This window comes from Martes martes, assembly GCF_963455335.1.
Source record: "Martes martes genome assembly, chromosome: X".
NCBI lineage: Eukaryota > Metazoa > Chordata > Mammalia > Carnivora > Mustelidae > Martes > Martes martes.
This window is the reverse complement of record NC_137897.1, coordinates 88,568,912-88,590,442: the sequence shown is the minus strand read 5'-3', so window position 1 is coordinate 88,590,442 and position 21,531 is coordinate 88,568,912. Positions and strand designations below refer to the sequence as shown.

General features: G+C 34.2%; 1 protein-coding gene across 1 annotated transcript in view; it reads right to left on the bottom strand.

Annotated features, from left to right (window-relative positions):
• The window catches only part of HTR2C (5-hydroxytryptamine receptor 2C), a gene marked incomplete at both ends in the record, with an annotated part of 168,444 nt that extends 149,068 nt beyond the window's left edge, over positions 1-19,376 (bottom strand). Inside the window, 2 exons of the mRNA XM_080795660.1 lie at positions 14,065-14,378; positions 19,342-19,376. Of these exons, the coding sequence (XP_080651786.1) occupies positions 14,065-14,378; positions 19,342-19,376 (349 nt within the window). The remainder of the gene's footprint in view (positions 1-14,064; positions 14,379-19,341) is intronic.
• Positions 19,377-21,531: the final 2,155 nt, after the last annotated feature.

Genomic DNA, 21,531 nt, shown 5'->3' with positions numbered 1-21,531 from the left:
AGTACGATATATGGGAGATAAAAAGAAACCCCAGGAAAGTCACTGCCATGTCATTCTTCAAGTACAGAGTTCCCTAGTCTTCTTTGTGCTTTTAGAACCCTTTTATAATTGTCAAATCCTTTCCAGGGTATTTAGTTGTATTTAGAAGAAAGTAACCAGGAAAATGAGCCTACTACATCTTATCCCTGAACCATGTATTTTTAAAAATTTTATGTCATTGAATATGACATGATACAGCAAGTATTTTTTTTAAGAAAAATCTGGAATATCTTATTGCTCTGATGGAACTTAGAGATAATTTGGAATGAAGTCTTGGGTTAAGAGAGTTGATTGTGAGGACTAGGATATGAGTACTTGTGACTTTAGTGCTACATATTTAAACTCTATGGCCCTCAAGCATTTTGCCAATTTACATGCAGAAATAGTACTCAACTCATAATTGTCAACTGATGTGTGTTTATGGTGCTCTTAGGCATATTGCATTAGTTAATCAGTTCTGTATCAGGAGCCTTAAAATTCTGGAGTAGTAGCCCAGAGGGCACATTGCATTCTTTTGGGGGAAATAAAAGGTACCTTGAGAACATTGCTCTCTGCTTGGGGGTGGATCTGAGGGTAGCCTAATAATGGACAGATGAAAATAATCATCCTCTAAGTAAAACTGCAGCTTATAGCATAAGAGATATTGAGACTTTCACAAATTACATAATGAACTTTCAGATACATTTGAATTTTTTTTCTCATTTATGCACAGCTCTGCTGTGCTAAAATAAATACGTAGTGTCTAAGACACTCAATTAGAAAAGTTCTGATTTAATTGCTGCATTTCATTCTGAATGATTCCTGGCTTAAACATCTAAAGCCTGTGAGTTTCTGTATCATTACCCTGAAAATTGACTGAACTCTATCAAATGTAATAGTGTGTGCTCACTTGCATTAGCAATTTGAAAATTTTGATGCCTGTTCCCAGATCTCCATTTAACATCTCTTAAGTTTCGTGTACTTAGTCCCTTGCAAGTAGTTCCATTTTTATTTTTATTTTTTTTTAAGATTTTATTTATTTATTTCAGAGAGAGAGAGAGAGAGAGAGAACAAGCAGGCATTGTGGCAGGGCGAGTCAGAGAGAGAAGCAGGCTCCCTGCTGAGCAAGGAGCCTGATATAGGACTCGATCCCAGGACCCTGGGACCATGACCTGAGCCGAAAGCAGCAGCTTAACCGGCTGAGCCACCCAGGGGTCCCAGTAGTTCCATTTTTAAAATAAAAGTTGAGTCCAAGTGAGTACGGGATGAAAAACTAGTTGGAAAGAAATGGGAAGCTGGGAATATGCATGCCTGAACTTGAGAGTGTTCACGTGCATTATTTAATTACGCCCTATGAATAACGTCTCTTTTATATCCAGACTTGAAGGGCCAAATCCTACCTATTACCACAGCAGATCTTCCCAGACGTTTGGAGTCAGCAGTGGTTTCAAAGGAGGAAGAAATTTATAGCAATAACAATACTTTTTAACTTGAGACATGAGGTCACTGTAGAAGTTCACCAACGCAAAAAAAAAAAAAAAAAAAAACTTTACATATTTATGGGAGAATAATAATTTGGGGAGCACCTGGGTGGCTCAGTCTTGGCCTCTTAATTTTGGCTTGGGTTGTGATCTTGGGGTCATGAGAGTGAGGCACCCCCCTCAACCCCAAGTTCAGCGGGGCATCTGCTTGAGATTCTCTCTCTCTCCCCATCACGTGCGCTCTCTCTTTTTCTTTCTCTCTCAAATAAATAAATCTTAAGAAAAGAACATTTTGAAGCATATTGTGAACTAAATACCTCATTGATAAACAGAGGTCTTGGACATCAAATGAACATTTGAGGCACTGAATCTATTCACAGAACTGCCTTAATTTCTGCCAATACCTTGATGCACTTTTAAAAACCAGCAGGCCCACTATCTTGATGTTCTTGGAAACAACTTGATTTTGAATTTTCCTCTCATTCAATTTATATGCACCCACCCCCAAACAAAATAAAGCAAAACTGTCCTGGTGTTTTAAAGTAATCTATGAGTGTCAAAACAATATAATGAAAAATGAAATGGATATCAGAATCTACTAGTCCAGCCACGTGACCTTGGGGAAGTCAAAGCCTAAGCGAAGGGTAGGTAAATGGCATGAGGTGACAAAGATTCTTTTCTTGACCAAACTTTAGTTAGGCTCCTGAGCCTTCAAGATGGAAAGTTCTTGTTACTGTTTTGTGTACTAGCCACAGATTGAGATTAGTGCTTGGCACATAGTAGGTGTTCAAAAAATGGCTGTCGAATGATCTTCCATTTCTGTATCTATAAAATCAGATTTTTGTGAGAATTAAAAATTGCCACAACTGTTAAGGTAGTGACATAATATACTCAACTCTATACTCAAAATTTGGCCAGTGTCACCATCTCTGTGAAGTCTTCCTGAACTATCCTTCCTCAGCTCTAGTTTGTCCGATCATTTCACACATCCCTAGTCTTATTACCTGCTGATCTGATGTGTATATATTTTGCTGCGTGACTACAACTGGACATGTTGGTGTTTTTATATCATGTCTGCCACTTTCCTTTGAAGGTATTACTTGGATTTTTCGCTTTTACTCTTGCCTCGTTGACCAAGGGGGCTATATCCTCTCTGTTATCTATTGTAGTGTATAAGAACATAGACTCTAAAGCCAGACAGTCTCAGTTTTTTTTTTTTTAAGATTTTCTTTATTTGACAGAGAGATAGAGAGCACAGCTAGGCAGAGCCGCAGGCAGAGGGAGAAGGAGAAGCAGGTTCTCTGTCAAGCAGGGAGCCCGATGTGGGCTTTGATCCCAGGACCCTGGGATCATGACCTGAGCTGAAGGCAGATGCTTCACCCACTGAGCCACCCAGGCACTTCTGGACAGTCTCAGTTTAAATCTCTACTCTCTAATAGCCTAACTATGTAACATTTTGTGAGTTACGTAATAATCCTGTCTCTCTGTTCCATCATATGTAAATTTGGATGGTAAGAGTATCTCAGTCATATGGTTTCTGAAAATTAAATGATTTAATACATGTAAAGTGCTTAAAACAGTGCCTGGCACATAGAAAATATTCAACAAGTGTTAGTTGTGGTTACTGTACTTCCTACAAAGCTACAAACAATTAATTACATGCTCTGCAACTTTCATAAAGACTTACCTCTAGACAGCATTGGCAAGCCAAACAACATAGCTTTATAGAATTGATTTGTCTACACAGATCTTAGATACATATTCTAATTTCTTCAAAATAATGGATTATAGAACCAGCTAAAGATGACACCTCAAATGCACATGCAGGGGCGCCTGGGTGGCTCAGTGGGTTAAAGCCTCTGCCTTCAGCTCAGGTCATGATCCCAGGATCCTGGGATCGAACCCTGCATCGGGCTCCCTGCTTGGGGCAGGGTGGGGGTGGGCTGCTTCTCCCTCTCTCCCTCTTTCTCTCTCTCATTCTCTCTCTCAAGCAAATAAAATCTTTTTTTTTTTTTTTAATGCACATGTAATGACAGGAATACAGGATGGAAAAAGAGTCAGAAAAGAAGAAATTATTTGAACAATACCAGAGTAAATGTTATAGATTCTGCTTTTTTAATAGGACTATTGAGGTTAACCATTTTTTCTTCAGTGATCTTTGGCAATTTGTAAGAGAATAGTCTATTTCATGTAAGTTGTACTGATAGGCATAAAGTTTTTCATAATATTCTGTTACTATATTTTAATGTCTATAAGTTCTATAGTGGTGCTCCTCTTTCATAAGTGATACTGGTAATTTGAGTTGTTTGTCTTTTTTTTCTTGATCAGTCTGGCTAGGGGTTTATCATTTTCATGAATCTTATAAAAGAAGCAGCTTTGGGTTTCACTGGTTTTTCTCTGTTACTTTCCAGTTTGTTTTTTTTTAAGATTTTATTTATTTATTCGACAGAGAGAGAGAGAGAGAGAGAGAGATCACAAGTAGACAGAGAGGCAGGCAGAGAGAGAGGGGGAAGCAGGCTCCCTGCTGAGCAGAGAGCCCGATGCGGGGCTCGATCCCAGGACCCTGAGATCATGACCTGAACCAAAGGCAGAGGCTTTAACCCACTGAGCCACCTAGGCGCCCCTACTTTCCAGTTTTTAATCTTCCTGATTTCAGCTCTGAACTTTGTTAATTCCTTCCTTCTGCTTGCTTTGAATTTAATTTGCTCTTCATTTCTTAGATTCTTAAAATGGAAGGTTAGATGACTACTTTGAGACCGTTCTCATTTGTCTAAGATAAGTATTTAATGCCATAAATCTTCCCCTAAGCACTTCAGACTCATTGTTCATGTCTGTGGGTCAAGGATTCAGTATTTTTTTGTTTACAGAACCTTTGCCTATGCTGCTGTGAGTCTGTCCCACACACATGCCACCCAGAGCACGGTCCTAGACCCTCTGGCAAAGTCAGGACATGAAAAAAGAAGGGAAAAAATATTTTAATGATATTTGGCTTCTGGGGCTTCTGTTGCCTGTTATTCTGGCCAGAGAGATTGGGTATCCATAAGATTGGGTATCCATCAGCCACTCCTGTACTACCACCATGTAGCTATGTGACTGGGTACTGATCTTGGGGTAAAGCTGCTAGAGAAAAGAGAGATAAGGGAGCCTGGGTGGCTCAGATGTTAAGCATCTGCCTTTGGCTCAGGTCATGATCCCAGAGTCCTAGGGGTTCTAGGGGTCCTAGGATCAAATCCCGCATGGGGGAGCCTGCTTCTCTGACTCCTAGTCCCCCTGCTTGTGTTCTCTCTCTCTGTCAAGTAAATAAATAGAATCTTTAAAAAAAAAGGGGGGGGGGAGAAATGAAAACCTCACCCCCCTACAGGTTATATTTCTAAGTTTTGATTTCCCTCCCAATCTGGCTGCTTCTGTTTACTTTTCTGAGTCCTTACGCAGTTGCTTTTGAAATTTTTTCAGAATTATTAAAAGAAATATAGCAAAAGACGGAGTCCTTAGTGGGCTTACTCTATTTTTGTTGGCATCAGAACTCTCATTATCCATTTTATTTTATTTTTTAAAGATTTATTTATTTATTTATTTGACAGACAGAGATCACAAGGAGGCAGAGAGGCAGGCAGAGAGAGAGGGGGAAGCAGGCTCCCTGCTGAGCAGAGAGCCCGATGCGGGGCTCGATTCCAGGACCCTGAGATCATGACCTGAGCTGAAGGCAGAGGTGTAACCCACTGAGTCAGGCAGGCGCCCCTCATTATCCATTTTAATGTTCAAATGATCCAAGATTTGATGAAGGGGCCCTATTAAGCTAGCTTCTGTGCTTTTAAAAAGATACAGTCCCATCATTCTTTGAGCACTTCCTTATTTTCTATCTCAAAAAATGTTCCAGTCTTGTTATAATATTCTTTCCCTAGACGTCATTTCTCCAAGGAATGTCTATTCCCATTTGTGCTTGCTGCTACTCATGTGTTGTTGCTTTTAGGTCCTCTTAATGGACAGTGATAGAAAATAAATCTAAGTACACACATATTCACAAAATTATATATATATTACATATATTTAATTGCTACTACTATTATTAATATCTATTTTCTCCATGAATTCATACCGATATCATGAAAATTAATCAGACACCACAGGATTCATTACTTGCTTCCCCCTTCCAAGTTTTCGGTTTCCTTATGCAACAGTGAGAAATTTGGTTTCTTTTATCCTCAGGATACTTGTACACTTATCCTATCCCAGAATACAAAGGAAATAGTTTCAGAATTGGCATTGTGTACCTCTGGTAAGATAAAACCTAATACTACAATTCATTCGTTTACGTTTTCTTTAGTTTTCCATTGTGTATATAAGACAAAAATTGCACTTTAAAGTTATATGGGTTAGGGTTGTTTTTGTACTCTCTACTCAATGTAGTTATGTTATTGATTTCAAATAAAGTTAAGTTCATTTGACTCTGTTCATAATCTATTTTAGAGTTTTCTCTCAATCTTTATTTTTTATAAATAAAAATATAAATCTAAAACATTAGCACAGTTTCTGAAGTCAAAATTATCTAAGATGTGTATTCAGAGAAGTGTAATTCTCCAACCCTAACCTCTGTTTCCAGTTTCTACCTTCCCTCTGAAGGTAATACATTTCATTATTAGTTTCTCATTTAACCATTCTGTTTATTTTTTACAGAAATAAGATATGTGTATATTTTTGTATTTGTCTGTTTTCTTACATAGATAGTATGCCCTATCTCGTCTTTTGCATTTTACTTTTTTCACATGATAATATACATTGGAAATTGCTCCATATTAGTTAATAGAAAACTTTCTTATTCCTGTTAATAGTTTCATGGTACTCCGTTAGGTACATTCTATAGTACATTCAATTAACCTCTTTTGTATGGGTACATAGGTTGTTTCGAATATGTTGCAATGACAAGCAATGCTCATGTGAATGACATTATACATATATATTTTTGTTTTATCAGAGGTTTATTATCCAGGGAAATTTTTAGAGGGTGATTTGCTGAGCTAAAATGTAAAATATGTAATTTTGTTCAGTACTGCCAAATTCCTCTCTATAATTACTGTACCAACTGGCATTCCCACTGCTGATATGTGAGAATGCCCGTGTCCCACAGTCTTGCTGCAGTGCCATGTCAAACTTTTAAAATTTTGCCAATTTGGGGCGCCTGGGTGGCTCAGTGGGTTAAGCCGCTGCCTTCAGCTCAGGTCATGATCTCAGAGTCCTGGGATCAAGTCCCGCATCAGGCTCTCTGCTCAGCAGGGAGCCTGCTTCCCTCTCTCTCTCTCTGCCTCTGCCTGCCTCTGTCTACTGGGATCTCTCTCTGTCAAATAAATAATAAATAAAATCTTTAAAAAAAAATAAAAAAAAAATAAAAAAAATAAAATTTTGCCAATTTGTATTTGCAACAACATGGATGGATCTAGATTGTGTAATACTAAGTGAAATAAGTCAGTCAGAAAAGGAGGAATGTCATATGATCTCACTCAAATGTGGAATTGAAGAAACAAAAAACTAGGAAAGAAAGGAAGAGACAAATAAAAAGGTCAGATATTTACCAGAGGGGCTGGGGGGAGGGGATGGTGGAAATAGATAAAGATTAAGAGTATACATCATGATGAGCACTGAGTAATGTATAGAACTGTTGAATCACTACATTGTCTATCTGAAATTACCATAACACTGTATGTTAAGTATATGTGAATTTAAAAATAAATTTAAAAATAATGAATAAAATAAATTTTGCCAATCTGATAAGTAAAAAATGGTATCACGGTGTCATTTATTTTGCATTTCTCTTACAACGATTGAAACTAAACACTGTCATATATTTAAGGTCTGTATATATCACTGTGTATATATAATTCAAACATTCACAATGTTTTAAAATATATTTAAAAAATCACAACAACCTACTCATATCTTTAGCTTCTTTTTTCCTATGGAGTGCTGGATCTTTTTACCTCAGTTTTTGTTTTTTAAAAAATTTTTTAAAGATTATTTATTTATTTATTTGACAGAGAGAGAGAGAGAGACACAGCAAGAGAAGGAACAGAAGTGGGGGCAATGGGAGAGGGAGAAGGATCCTGACGTGAGGCTTGATCCCAGGACCCTGGGATCATGACCTGAGCCAAAGACAGGCACTCAACAGCTGAGCCACACAGATGCCCCATTTACCTCAGTTTTTAAAAATTCTTTATATATTAGGGATATTAGCCCTTTATCTGTGATATGTATTGCAAATATTTTCTCTGAGTTTGCTGTTTGTTTTGGAACATTGCTACTGATGCTTTTGCCATGTATTATTGTAATTATACAAAGATAACTATATTCTGCTCTACCACATCTGACTCTTGAGTCACAGTTAAAAATCCTTTCAAAATACCTCAGTTATAGATGAATTCACTTTTTTTTTTTCCAGTACTTGTATGGTTTCATTTTTTAAAATTAGATTTCTGATCCATTTAGACTTTGTTTATAGATTTGGCATGTGGAAAAATCAAATTTTATCTTTTTCCAAATGGCTATATTGTTAGCCAACAGCATTTCCCAGTGATCTGGAATGATACTTTTATCATATAGTACATATCCATTTGTACTGGGGTCTGTTTCAGATTTTCTACTATATTCCCCGTGTTTGTCTATGTAAGGTCCAATGATATACTTTAATGATAAAGGCTTTATAATATGTTTAAATATCTCCTAGTGCTAGTCCTCTTGCATAGCTTTTCTCTTTCAGTTTTTTCAAGCTATTCTTGCATGTTTAATTTTGTAAATGAACTTTAATATCAACTTATCTAACATCATAAAAAAGCTTTGGAAAGACACAAACATAAGACCTGAAACTATAAAACTCTCCCAACAAAGCGTAGTGGAAAATCTTCATGATGTTGGTCTTGGCAACGATTTTATGAATATGACATCAAAAGCATAGGCAACAACAAAAGAATAAATAAAGCTTCTACAGAGCAAAAGAAACCATCACAGGGTGAAAAGACAATTTATGAAGGGGGAAGGAGCAATAGTGTGCAAGTCATATATCTGATAAAGGGTTGATCTCCAAAATATATAAAGAACTCGTACAACTCAAGTAAAAAAAAAAAAAACTGTAATAATCTAATTAGAAAATGGGCCAAGCACTTGAGTAGACATTTGACCAAACATGACATACAAATGGATAATATGCATGCGAAAATATACTCAACATCACTCATCATCAGATAAATGCAGATCAAAACCAAAATGAGATTATCACCTGACCCTATCAGAATGGTTAATTCAGAAGACAAGAAATAACAGGTATTGGTATGATGTGGAGAAAAGGGAACTCTTGCACACTGTTGGTAATACAAGATGGTGCAGCTGCTATGGAGAACACTATGAAGGATTCTCAAAAATTAAAAATAGAGCTGTTATATAATACAACAATCCCACTTTTGGATATTATCCAAAAGAATTGAAATCAGGATCTTGAAGAGATATTAGCACTCCTATGTTCATTGCAGCACTATTGCAATCTGAATGTCCATCAACAGATGAATGAAAAAATGTAGTATAAATATATATAATTTATAGATATATAATATATATTACATTCAACAAAATATTATTTAGCTTTAAAAAAGAAGAAAAATCTGCAATATGTGACCACATGGATGAACATGGAGGACACTATGCTAAGTGAAAAAAAAAAAGTCACAAAAAGACAAATACTGTATGATTCCACTTATATATGAGATATCTAAAGTAGTCAAATTCATAGAATCAAAGAGTACAATGGTGGTTGCCAGGAGACTGAGGGAAGGGAAAATGGGGACTTACCAAAAGGTATAAAGTTTCAGTTAAACAAAATGAGTAAGCTCTAGATACCTGCTATACATCATTGTAACTCTAGTCAATAATAATGTATTATACACTTAAAAATTTGTTAAGAGGGTAGCTCTTATGTTAAGTGCTTTTGAGACAATATACTTTTTTTTAAAAAATTAAATCTTGTCATTTTTAATGGAATTGAACTAATTGTTACATTAATTTCAGAAGAACATAGAGATATGCTTCCTTATCTTGACTCTTGTAAATAATGGTGCAGCAAACTTATGAGTATGTGTATCTTTTTGAATTAGTGTTTTTGCTTTTTTTCGATAAATGCCCAGTAGTGGAATTACTGGCTTATATGATATTTCTATTTTTAATTGTTTTAGGAACCTCCATACTGGCTTACAAGTGGTTATACCAATTTATATTCCCACCAACAGTGCATGAAGTTTCCTTTTTTTCCACATCCTCACCAACACTTGTTATTTCTTGTTTTTTTTTGATTCTGGCCATTCTGACAGGTGTAAGATAATATCTCATCGTGGTTTTGATTTGCATTTTTCTGATGATTAGTGATATTGAGCATATTTTCATGTGGCTTTTGAACATCTGTATGTCTTGTTTGAAGAAATATCTATTAAGGTCATCTGCTCATTATAATTAGATTATTCAACTTGGGAAATTACCTACTTTTTAATGCTCTGAATTAATTTGCATATAAATCTACAAAGTAATCTCATGATTTAAAAAATGTAATTTCTTCAGTTATTCTCCTTGTGGTATCTCATTTTATACATGCTTTCTTCCTTTTTTAAAGTTAGCTGATGACTTTTTATTTTGTTTAACAAAATTTTTTTTAAAAACCAAGATTTTGATTTATTCATTAGATCTATTGTTTTTTATTCTGTAGTCAATTTCTACTTTTCTCTTTCGTTTTTTTTCTTCTTCATGCTTTCTTTTGGTTTACTTTATAGTTTATGTTTTTTTCCAAGGTTGTTTTTCTGGGAATTTAATTCATTTATATGCTTTCATTTTTTTTTAAAATTTTTTATTTCTTTTCAGCCTAACAGTATTCATTGTTTTTTCACCACACCCAGTGCTCCATGTATATGCTTTCATTTTTACTGATAAATGTGATTAGGGTTATGAATTTTCCACTGATCACTGCTTTAAGAATTATTATTTAGACTTTGATATGTAGTGTTTATGCTATCATATTTCTAAAGAAATCTGTAATTTCAGTTTGCATTTCTCCTTTTGATCAAGAGCTTATTTTTCAAAGATTTTTTATGAATTTATTTGAGAGACAGAATGAGAGAGATAGAGGGAGAGAGGGAGGGAGAGCACAGGGAGAGAGAGGGAAAAGCAGACTCCCCACTGAGCAGAGAGCCCAATGTGGGGCTCCATCCCAGGACCCTGTGATCATGACTTGAGCTGAAAGCAGACCCTTAACTGAGCCACCCAGGTGCCCCTCAAGAGTTGTTTAAAAATTTGTTATAATTTCAGGATGAGATGGTCTTTAAACTTTTGTTAATTTTTCTAATATTATTGCCTTCTTAACAGAAAGCACTTTGGGTAATATTTTTACTTTTCTAATATTTTCTTTGTGGTCGAGTATTTTATTAATTTTTGTGCATGTACCATGTGCACCTACAAAGAAGGTATACTCTCTTTGATAAGAGTATAAAGTTCAGCACACCTTCATAAGATCTATATCCTTTTTATTTTTTTGCCCAATCTTTCTCATACTGAGTATGATGTGTTAAAATCTCCCATTAGTAGAATATATTTATAAATGTGTCCTTCCATGTTCTTTTGTTTTTGCCTTATACAGATCATTGCTGTGTTATTGGTGACATAGGTATTCTTAACTTCTATATCTTTGTTGTTAATTGTGGCTTTTATCATAAATAAGCATCCTTCTTTTTTACTCGTGTTGCTGTTTTCATTCGAAATTTACTTTGTTAGGTATTAAATCACAATTTCTGTTTTCTTTTTTTTTTTTAAAGATTTTATTTTATTTTATTTATTTATTTGACAGACAGATCACAAGTAGGCAGAGAGGCAGGCAGAGAGAGAAGGGAGGAAGCAGGCTCCCTGCTGAGCAGAGAGCCCAAAGCAATGCGGGGCTTGATCCCAGGACGCTGGGATCATGACCTGAGCCAAAGGCAGTGGCTTTAACCCACTGAGCCACCCAGGCGCTCCACAATTTCTGTTTTCTTATTGTTTCCATTTACTCGGTGCACTTCTGCTCATCCTTTTATTTTCAACAATTACGAATCACTGGGTTTTAAGGGCTTCTCTTGTGTAGAGAATATAGTTGGGCCTTTCTTTTTAAGGCAAATTAAAAATCTTTCATTTTTAGTCATGTTTTAGGTTCATTCACGTTTACTGCTGCTACCAATATATTTGTTTTCCTCTGTCATGTTACATCATGGTATAATGTTGAGGGCATAATGTTATGTTTTCTTGTGTTTCTTCTTCTAATTGATTTTTTTTTCTTTTGCTCTTTCATTAATTATATTTCTTTGGGGGTTTTGGAAGATTCGTTTTTTGTTTTAGTAGTGAACTTTTATATCACATTTATATCATGTTTTATTGACATCATATGTAATGCCCTTAAACCATTGTTTTCTTATTAAATCTATTACTTTCTGGTTTGCCATTTTTTTATGGTATCACTTAACTCCCACCTTTTGTTTATAGAAAAATCAATAAAATTATTTTACTTTCCTCTTCCTCTTTCCCTTTCTATTCTCCTCCTAATTTTAGTTGCATTTTTGCTAATTTTTTAGAGTTTAAAACACATAATAGATGTTATATAACATATAACAATATTCTTCTACCCTTATAGCACTTTTATTTTTGTCTGAGCTCTAAAATTAACCATATTAAATGCTCATCATTAGTGTTTTGGATGAAATTTTCCCAGTCATTCCTTTGTTGGTTGAATCTCATCTACTATTTAATTTCTTAAGAAGGGCTTATGGGTTCAGAATTCTCTGAGTTCAAAATCTCAACTTTTTATAGCCTGCATGGCTAGCATGTCTGGATGTAGAAATCTTCATTTCAAACTCTGAGTATGTTTTTCCACTTTTTAATTTAAGGTACACTTTACATACAGTAAAATTTACCTTTTTAAAACTGCACACTAGAATTTATAGCTTTTCAAGTTTTAAGAATTTATATATATATTTACATTATATATGTATAATATCCATATATATGTATTTACATATATATAAAACCACCACATCAACATACACCAAAATAAATACCCCTTTTCAGTCATCCTCCCACCTTAAACCACTTGAAACTAGTGATCTGTTTTCTTTCTTTATAGAGTTGCCTTTGAAAGAGTTCCTTAGGATTGGTTAACTTTTTGAATAATATTGCTTCTATTACTATGCTTTATTTTTGTTAATTGTGAAGTCATTCTAATTTTTCCTTATTTTTACCTGAAATTCCTGAAGATTTTTTCTTTATGTTTAAAATTAAAAATGGAATTATCCTATGATCCAGTAATTCCACTACTGGGTATTTACCCAGAGAAAATGAAAACACTAATTCAAATATATACATACATCCCTATGTGTATTGCAGCATTGTTTACACTAACCAAGATACGGAAGCAATCCAAGTGACCATAGAGAGAAGAATGAAAAGAGAAAGTATGGCATATATATAATGGAAAATTGCTCAGCTATAATAAAAGAAGGAAATCTTGAAATCTGCAACCATACCATGGACCTAGAGGATATAATGCTAGTTGAAGTTAGTCAGAGAAAGTCAAATGCCATGTGATTTCACTCATATGTGGAATATAAGAAATCCACAACAAAGGAAAAAAGAGACACATTTTTAAAAAAAAGACTCAAATACAGAGAATACGCTGGTATTTGCCAGAGGAGAGGTGGGTGGTGGGATGGGTAAAATAGATGAAGGGGAGTAAGAGTACTATTATCTCGATGAGCCCTGAGACATTTATAGAATTGCTGAATCATTGTATTGTACTTCTGAAGCTAATATAACACTGTATGTTAATTACAATTGAGTAAAAAAATAAAATGTGACATGAATAAGGTAAAGGGATAGCAGAGTATGAGAAGGAAAATGAAAAACCTCTCTAAAATCAATATTATAAAAATTCTGAATGCCTGTATTTTATTGTGATAATGTGACCTTGCACTTATATAATTATTAATTAATTAGTTATCCCCATCACCTTGTGAAAACATAAATTGTAGACCCCATAAAGAATAGCTATTATTGAGTGCATATTATGTGCCAAGCACTTAGTTTGCCAACATTTAAAGAGATTACTTAAAATACATTTATTAAGGATGAGGAGTCTCTTTTTCTTTCTTTGTGTAAGAGATGATACTAAGTATGTGTACCCCCCTGCAGAACATAGAGGTGAGAACATGTTTCTGTCCCTGTCCCATTGTATACATTAAGGCAACTATCATTGTTTATAAGTGAGGCTGAGCAATAGGGTATTTGTGCATGATTTTAATATATTGTAAAATGTCCGTTTTGCTTTTTGAAGACTCTGCTACTGATTTATTTAATAATATGATAAACACATCCAATTTTTATGTCACACAATTTACTTTTTTCATCATTTTCCAAATGATACAAGTAAAATGATTAACTCTATGAATGTTTACTATGATACCTGACACAAATTTAGGATATAATCTGAGATTTAAAAAAAAAAAACTAATAAAATTGTACTTACCATAAAGGATTGCAAGCAGAGACAGTGGCATGACAAGTAGTCCCACTAGCATATCAGCAATGGCTAGGGACATTAAGAAATAGTTGGTGGCATTGTGCAGTTTCTTTTCCAAGCTTACTGCCATGATAACGAGAATGTTGCCACCTATTGTCAAGATTATTATGATGACGATTGAAAGTGCTGGCCAGTTTTGTACCCCGTCTGGGAATTTGAAGCGTCCACCATCGGAGGTATTGAAAATGTCAGTTACTAGAGCTGCAACAGGGCTCGCAGAAATATCGCATTGCCAAACCAGTAGGCCAATTAGGTGCACACTGAAAAATTAAGAAAAAAAAAATCAGATATATATTACATTGTTTATATCAATAAACTACTTATACAAAAAATTGCTTTTCCTTTAGCAACTCTTATCACATCACCATCATCATTTCTACTGCCTTAATTAAATCTCACTATTTCTTCTTTCTATCCAAGGAATAGTATGAGTCAGACACTTAGTTTTTGGAGATATATAGATATAGATATAGATATAGATATCTATCTATATATATAACTAAAAATTATCTGTACTATAAAATTGCATATATGTAATCTCATTTGATCACACACAACAACCTCATGAGGTCAGTATTGGTTTATATTCATTATGCAAATGATGAGTCTGAGGTTCAGAGAGGTTAAGTAACTTTCTCAAGGCAGAACAGCCAGTAAGTGGCAGGGACAAGGTCCATACCCTGGTCCTACTGATTTCAAAGCCTGTATTTTAAACTGTTACTTTATACAAGCAATATGAAACCACAGTGCTGTCTGATTTGCTCTAAGGGTCTATTTTTATATTTTTTCAATATTTCTTCTTGATCCCTTCTGAGACAACTGACAACAGAATGAAGAGAGATTTTCCTTTAAGTACCCAGTACTCTGACAAGAAAATTGCACCATTGCCTTTTTAAATCTAAAGCTAAGAAGGAATAAGTTGTCATCAAACTTCAGGCAAGATGTTAGAAGAGGCACCATGGGTTTGGGCCATAGCGCATATTCATTTCTTTCTTAAACTCTTTTTATCTTCTCACAGCTACAGAGTCAAGGCTGGCCCATACATATTAATATCTGTACTATAAATTTTCCTTCTATCTGACACTCTCCTCATTTCAGTCCTATGTTTTCTGGGCCCTGTTCTAGGCCAGAAAATGATTGATTTGTGGTGCTGATGAATTCCTATGGGTTTGCTGCTTTTCCTGTGTTGGATGCAAAGTCTCTTATGTCATTTAAACTGTGCCTCTCTCAGGAAGGTACTTTCATAGACTCTACTAGTAAGAATATCAGGCCAGGTGGCAAACAATGTAGGAGAAGCGGACATGGCTATGTTTTGTGCATCCCAAATCAACTTCCCCCATAGTGGTGTGGGATTTATTCAGGTTACATATATTAAGTGTCCTCTCAAAGGGTGTGTTCCTAAAGGATCTAATAAAACTAATATTTATTTTTATTAATGAAATAGATAAGGAAGATAGGCATATTCATTATTTCCTGCGTAAAAACAAAGATTTTTATTTGAAAATGTTTTTGTGTATTGTATGTTCAATAGTAGTTATTTTATAAATATTAAGCAGCAACTATACTACAGGTAGTGGTTGTTAAACCTTGTTATTATTTATAGAGGAGGAAATTTTCTCTACTCATACAATTACATGCTGAATAATTTTTTTTTTTTTTTGCAAGACTGTTGAAGTAAGGGTCTTTCTGGAATTGGAGAGATTGAACATACGACATTAAAACATCTAGAGTCTGAGTTCTTCACATAAATGGTTTTATTTCATTATCTTATTCACTTTTTCTTTGAACCAAAAATGTTACCTCTATACAGAGAAAATACATGTGTGATTTGATTAGCTTATCATTTATTATCAATCATCAGAGAAATTTACTGTAGTAAAACTGGATGATTATGATAGCATAATGATATCATATCTACAACCTTATACACACACACATGCACATACACCATACTTTCTAAACGTACACTGGACTGCTTGGCCTGAAAAACTATTAATGTTTCAAAATTCAAGTAAAATACTGTAATAATTTTTTGGAGTATTTAAAAATTATTTCTCTTAATATCTTGGTAATATACTTTTATGTCTTTTAAGATAATGAAATCATGAAAATATTTTGACTTTCTCATTCTACAGAGGAGAAAACTAATATTTTAATCATTTTGCTTAAAATAACTTCCGTATTAGTCGAAGTTACCTAACATTCTAAGCAACATGCAGGTGGTGATATACATAGTAATTTTTATCAAATAATCAGTAAATTATTGTATCAAATAATCAGCAAATTCTATTTCCTGGAACATAAAAAATAAGTTAAAATTATATATGTTTCAAAAAATCTATATCATAAGTAATCTGTGATGAATGCGAGTAGAAATTATTAAAATAAAGGACCAAATAAATAGAAGCAAGTTATTTGCCCTCAGCTTTGATTATTCTGTCACTATATTTGCTGCATTGGGCATGCGGTCAATTTCCTAACTTCATGACCTCAATGATTTTTTGACCAGTCACTTAACCTCTCAGAGCATCAGTTTCTTCATCTGTAATACCTATCATGTGATTGTTGGGAAAACTAAATGATACATATAAAGTCCTGAAAATTGTACCTTTGTCATAAGAGGCCCTCAGTAAATATTGGGGCTTACTTTCCTTTTGCCTTCAAAGTTAAACAAAAATAGTTTATGCTAACTATACCCTGACTAATGTTTTTCACAATTGGTGATAATTTAAATCCTGATTTTATTTTAATAAGATACTAATTTATGCAAAAAGCATCTCAGACAATAATTTTAAATCTGGGTCTTTTCTGGTTTATCTGATGAAGAACGTGTCCTTCTAGCATTTAAAAAAAAAAATTCTAGTTTAAATTAGCTGATGATTATCTCAGCTAGTCCTGTAAGAGTTTATGCTCATAGTAAAATGTTGTGTCTTCACTTGTCAAGTATAGAACAATAAATATATTTATCCTTCAGAGAATAAGGTCCTAACAGAATATGCATCCAACTTGAATTTTCTAAGCAAGTTGTAAAAACATCAAAGTCCTTTTGTATATTTCTCTAAAAATGACAGAGGGGCGCCTGGGTGGCTTAGTTGGTCAAGCATATGCCTTTGGCTCGGGTCATGATCTCAGGATGCTGGGATCGAGCCCTGTATTGTGCTCCCTCTCCCTCTGCCCCTTCCTGCCGCTTGTGCTCTCTCTCTCTAATAAATGAATTTTTAAAAATCTTTAAAAATGTTAGAGGAATGCAGGATAAAATTGCATGTAAAAAATACATGAAATACTATTGGACAATTGTCAATTTTAAAATTTGAGTGTCTTATTGTGGGTAGGAAAACACTTAGGAGTGGTTATCTTACCTACCTCTGCTGGCCAGATATATTTTTAATTTTCATGAAAGAGTCCATGAGACAAATATTGAATTACTGAGGAAGCTTATAGAATCTAAATATACCTATTGTGAATTATAAAATAATGGTACTGGAAAGATCCTAAAAGAGTATTTACTTCAGTTTCCTGGTTTCAACTCAATTAAATTTAATATATTCTTACTGGGTGCTACTATGGGCAAAGTATTATCATTTTTTATTAAAGGTCAATCTTATTTTCTATAGTTTTGTAATCAGAAATGGGCTATATTATAATTAAACCTAACTTCTAATATTTACATGCTTCATGAAATATATACAGTTCTTTTTATAAAAGAAGAATAATGTAGGTCTTAACCTTAAGTTAATTGTTATTAAGCCCACAGAAGTCTCATAAAATATGTACACAAAAACTACAATTTCTCCCTGAACAATGCAACCAATTTATTCATTGGTACTAAAGGTTTAACAAACATAATTTAATGTTCCTAGTAAACAAAATGATAATTTGATTTAAAAGTCTGTATGTTTTATTTTTTTATTTAATTAAAAAAAATTTTTTTATTTGAGAAAGAGAATGAGAGAGAAAGAGGATGAGAAGGGGCTAGTATCAGAGGGAGAAGCAGACTCCCTGCTGAACAGTGAGCCCAATGCAGGACTCAGTCTTGGGACTCCAGGATCATGACCTGAGCTCAAGGCAGTAGCTTAACCAACTGAGCCACCCACACGCCCAAAAGTCTGTATGTTTTAAATGTACTGTGTTTTTGCATGGCATATGACAACAGGTGTTTTTAGAAGAGGTGAATTACCATCCATCCAATGCAGGGCTGGGTCTCACAACTCTGAGATCATGACCAGAGCCAAAATCAAGTGTCAGTCACTTAACTGACTGCACCACCCAGGAACCCCTTCCCTTCCTTATCACTATCCTTCATCCTTTCCTTTTCCTGTCTGCTGTTGTTCTCTTGGAATCACACATCACTGAGACTACCATCACCACAATGTACAAGGACATCCAAGATGGGCTATAGTGGAGCATATTGCATATTGTGGAGGATCCAGTGTTGATGTACTTTATATCTCTACTACTCCACAAACTTTTTCCTGGGTGAGCTCTTTTACAGGACTGATAGAGGAGACTGTAGGAGCAAAGGGATTCAAGGTTTCTCAACTGTAACTGATTAGAATTTACAGAGCACTGGATCTTTTTTCCATGTCCCATTCCTCAAAGAGTGAGTTTGGAGGAAACCCACCCAACATTTTATTAAGTTAAAAAGAAGATACACCTGGATTAGATTACATTTAGAATTGCTCAATACTGGAATCCGATTCTTATCTCCTTTATGTGATATTCCATTGACCAGACTTTGGAATCTTCCAAAGTCTGGATACAATGATCCAGTAGTTCTGTCTAGCTACATCACCCAACCTCTACTCTCTGACTTCTTACTCAACCATTCTTTATAAAACCAGAAACATCTTGTCCTTTTGGCTGTTTAGTTCATGCAGGAAGAAAAAGGAAAGACAAGAAAAGAACCTTTCTCATTTCTACATTTTAACCACGGAGAAAGGAGCCATGAACATTGGAATTATTTTTGAATTTAAGTTATAATTGCCATATATTTATTTGAATACATGAGCAGTTCTGTTTAACTGAAGTCTAAGTTATTGGGGGGTTTTTCCCAGTTATTTTTGAACAGGGAACATGCATTATGTTAGTCTATGGGCTGCAGGTCACTTGTGCAAATTGAGGCAAACATAGCTGAATGATCATAGAAAAACCTCTTTAACATTTTTGTTCAAGCTATCATAAAAAAGTTAACTTTTAAAAAATAATAAGTAATAACATCCTTACAGGAACGAATGCACCACTTTCCTCAGGTTCACCATGATTGCTTCGGTGTTAAGCAACCAAAGTTTAAAATTGTGAAGAGGAAATTTAACAGATTGGATTCATAATTCCATCCTCTCTGGGGAGAGAGAAAAAAAAAAGAAAAAGAAAATTAGTTAAAAGTCCACATAACTTCATAACAGCCAATTAAATAAGCTTAAATATATTTATTAAGTGTTAAGAAACAATAGTACAAAATTTAGCAGACAGGTAAACATGTTATATCATATAAGTGATGAAAAATGGCAGAGAATATATTTTTCATTTATTTACCAATAAACAACCATCATAGTTTTTTTCTTTCCTTTTTTTTTTTAAGTTTTTCTAAAATTTCTTGTACACACTTTATTCATATGGGGCTTCTACTGAAACTTCTTAGAGTACACATAGCTTCAAAAAAGTGTTTTGAGGAAAAAATTAAGAATATATGCTTAATCGACAAACCATTTGGGGAAAGTTTGTGATGTAATAATTAAGCAACATGTATAAAATACAAAGGTTTCATCTTATAAGAACACGGAAAACTAAAATAAGTTGTAAGTATTTCTATTAAGAGAACATATTTTGTACATTTCTTATTTATTTTCTTCAAAGTGAAGCAATCTGCATTTACATAGCTTTATTTATTCTTTTGCATTAACCAACAATATTCTCTAGAGGGCAGCACCATGTTTATACCAAAATAAATGAGTTGATCAGGTTTACTATATTAAATATAGCAAACACCCTATATACCAGCTTGTTAGTATCCTACAGGTAATTATAGTCAGGGCACATGGAAGAATGCTAAAAATGCAAACAAAAGGTCAGTTGCACAAGATGATGCAAACAAAAACCTTAATTTCTCTTATTGATTAAGATACCTTCCTAAAGGTATTAGGAAGGAAACATGAAAACTCTCCAAACAACTTATCAAAAAATTTCAGAGAGAATACCTTTAATTTCTATAGGCTACTTTTCAAGGAGTTATTTGCAAAACCCCACCAAATATTTCCATAGCCAATTATTTAGCAATTAGCACTCACTATATTCAGTATGCTAGAATGTTCGCCAATGTCAGTGTAAAGACTGATAGTGACATGTGCCACTCTCTAAAGATGTTATTGCCATAAAGGAGTGCAGCAGAGTGGCACATGTCACTGTCAATCTTTACATTGATATTGAATGAATACTTAGTGTAAATTCTAGTGATTAACATAGAAACCCTTTGTTTTTTTGTTTTTTTTTTTTACTGCCAGGAGATTCCTAAGTAGAAACAAAGTGAGTAAACCTCTCTGTTCTCTATTCTTGGTTTTCTATATCTTCAATTTTAGGATTTTGATTATACTCTCTTCCTGCACCAAACATCTAACTGAATTCTTTTCTGGGATCACAGGCTTTTACAAGAGTCAGGATTGTGATGTTAGGTTTGTATGCAGTGGGCTGTCAATGAGAAAAATGTAGATGCTGTGGGGGAGGGGGAGAGAGACTTGAATAGCTTGAGAATGTGGAATAACATTGAAAAATCAACTGTTCTGTCTAATTTGATGATATTTTCAAGGAATGTAAAAAAGATGTGTTGATAATCTCTTCTAGTGTTTTCTAGTTCCTTTTAGAAATTTGGAAATAAAATTTTACTGGAACAAATTGTACCTCCCTATGTTCCCCATCTCATTAATAGTACTATTATTCTAGACATCAAGCTCTATGAATTTAATTTATTCTCTCTTCTTGTCCCCAACATCTCACTTTTAAGTTCTATCAGTGTTACCTACACAGAAATATACTTTCTCTTTCACTACAATAATGCATAAAGTATGGCCTCCAGTGTACAGAAACAAAATATTCCGTAGAAGAGATAAAGTGACATTCGCTAGATCGTTAGTCATACCGTTTTTATCCCATAAAATGCTGCCAGACAATGCATAAATCCCTTTTCTTGGGAGGTCTGGAAATAAGTCACAGAAAAAAAAAATGGTACAGAGAGACAAGAAGGTCTTATTTTGCGTCTATGCCCTCAACAAATACTAAAATCCTTCTTTTCCCAATATTAAAATACAAAAATTATTTTTAATTTTTACTTTTCAAGTGTCTAAAAATTAATATAATTTAAAAGTTTCAAAGTAAAATGTATTTCATTCGAGTAGATTATAACAAATCATTTGAAATTGTGTT